Here is a 1,509-nt window from a genome sequence, read left to right on the forward strand (position 1 = left end):
CTGTTTTCTGGCCTGCTTCAGCGTATCAAAAAACATTGCATCGTATGATAATATTCTAATGAAATGGGTGCCAGAAATACAGCACTTCTGTCCTCACGTGCCGATAGTACTAGTGGGTAAGCAATAAAAAACGTTTCAAACTCCTCAAAGTACTTGCTTACCAATATTGTCCTCGATTAGCTACCAAAATCGATTTGCGCGACGACCCAAGCGAAAGCTGCTATAGTACTGCGGATGGACGCCGACTCAAAAAGAAAATTAAAGCACAAAGCTACAAAGAATGCTCAGCTATTCGAAACGAAGGCCTAGAACAAGTAATTGAAGAAGCTGTTCGAGTGGCTCAGCGACATCGAACAGTGAAACGAAATACAACCTGCACGATATTGTAAGTTATTACCTATATAGAAGCTATTGTCAATATTTTTTTACTTATTCTGTTAATCTAGAAGTGTTTATCAAGTCAGTATTCGTCTAATAAAGGAACTACTTTTGATTTTTTGAAGCGAAAGAAATATCTTAGTAATGTTAAGTAGGTATTTATGAACTTTTAATACATATTTCATGGACTTTAACCGATTGAACCTTCTCTAATTTGAACCCACCTGTGCACCCCTTCACCTTAGAAGGACATAATTGGGCAGTAATAATTTATTGAAACAATTCCTCCAAACATTTGTCTCTGATAATTTGCATGTTGTCCTCGATTGGCGCAGTCGGATGGTGAATCGGAGATCGGTTGTCCAGACAAAGTGACTCAACTTCGTTTAGAATTGGCGATATCACACCCGAGTAAATATCTCGTTGATTCTTCAAACAATCTACTACAAGGTCCCGAATAAAAAATCAACCCTACACCTCAAACCAATACTTGCCGTTATTCAAGGTGTTTTCTGGCGCATCACGTAAATCGCCCCGAATCAAATTAATGTTCCCAGTCTCGTAATCCACCGACATAATACAGTTGGGGATTTTGCTGCTTTCTGCAGGCGCAATTAATGGGGCAAAATTGGGTCCACTTGAAGCCTCATTATCTGCAATTCGGATCACCGAGCCTGGTGGATTCATGGGACACTTATGGGACCTCTGGCTCACTTTGTAGCGAAAACTCTTTTGGCATGCTGTGCATTTATAGGGCATAACGCCGGTGTGAATGCGCGTATGGACCAAGTAGGAAACTCGTTGACGAAACCGTTTGCCTGCAGCAGAAAATATTAGCAATTTTTCCCTAGAACCTATACATAGCGCACATAGCAAAATGATATTCCCAGAATATACCTGGACCATTCATGTGATGTACATGCATATTCCTGGGACATTATGAACATTCCATGCATGTCCCAGGAATCTGTCAGAGTTAATACACTGAATGTTCATGGTATGTTCTGGGAATGTACATGGTATGTTCAATGAATGCATATGGTATGTTCAGGGAATATACATACATATATGTAACGAAAGAAAAACGATCCTTTATTTCATCTTATTAGTTTATTCACATATTTAAGTATT

The 1,509-nt window shown here is 39.3% G+C and overlaps 2 protein-coding genes across 3 annotated transcripts in view; one reads left to right on the top strand and one right to left on the bottom strand.

The window, feature by feature from the left end:
• Nucleotides 1-493, top strand: part of LOC109537504 (ras-like GTP-binding protein RhoL) — a 4,152-nt gene extending 3,659 nt beyond the window's left edge. The window contains exons 4-5 of the mRNA XM_048664815.1: nt 1-116; nt 181-493. The exon at nt 1-116 is cut by the window's left edge and continues 1 nt beyond it. Coding sequence (XP_048520772.1) covers nt 1-116; nt 181-389 — 325 coding nt within the window. The 3' untranslated portion in view covers nt 390-493. The remainder of the gene's footprint in view (nt 117-180) is intronic.
• A 27-nt stretch (nt 494-520) lies between these two features.
• The window catches only part of LOC109537503 (zinc finger protein ZFP2), a 4,292-nt gene continuing 3,303 nt past the window's right edge, over nt 521-1,509 (bottom strand). Inside the window, exons 6-7 of one of the 2 annotated variants that reach the window (XM_019904275.2) lie at nt 873-1,196; nt 521-821 (exon numbers count right to left, since the gene is read on the bottom strand). In XM_019904275.2, the coding sequence (XP_019759834.2) occupies nt 649-821; nt 873-1,196 (497 nt within the window). In that variant the 3' untranslated portion in view covers nt 521-648. The remainder of the gene's footprint in view (nt 822-872; nt 1,197-1,509) is intronic. The other variant, XM_019904276.2, reaches the window with a different exon arrangement.

This window comes from Dendroctonus ponderosae, unplaced genomic scaffold, assembly GCF_020466585.1.
Source record: "Dendroctonus ponderosae isolate FM_Combo_2020 unplaced genomic scaffold, Dpon_F_20191213v2 Dpon_F_20191213_3, whole genome shotgun sequence".
In the NCBI taxonomy this organism is placed as follows: Eukaryota; Metazoa; Arthropoda; class Insecta; order Coleoptera; family Curculionidae; genus Dendroctonus; species Dendroctonus ponderosae.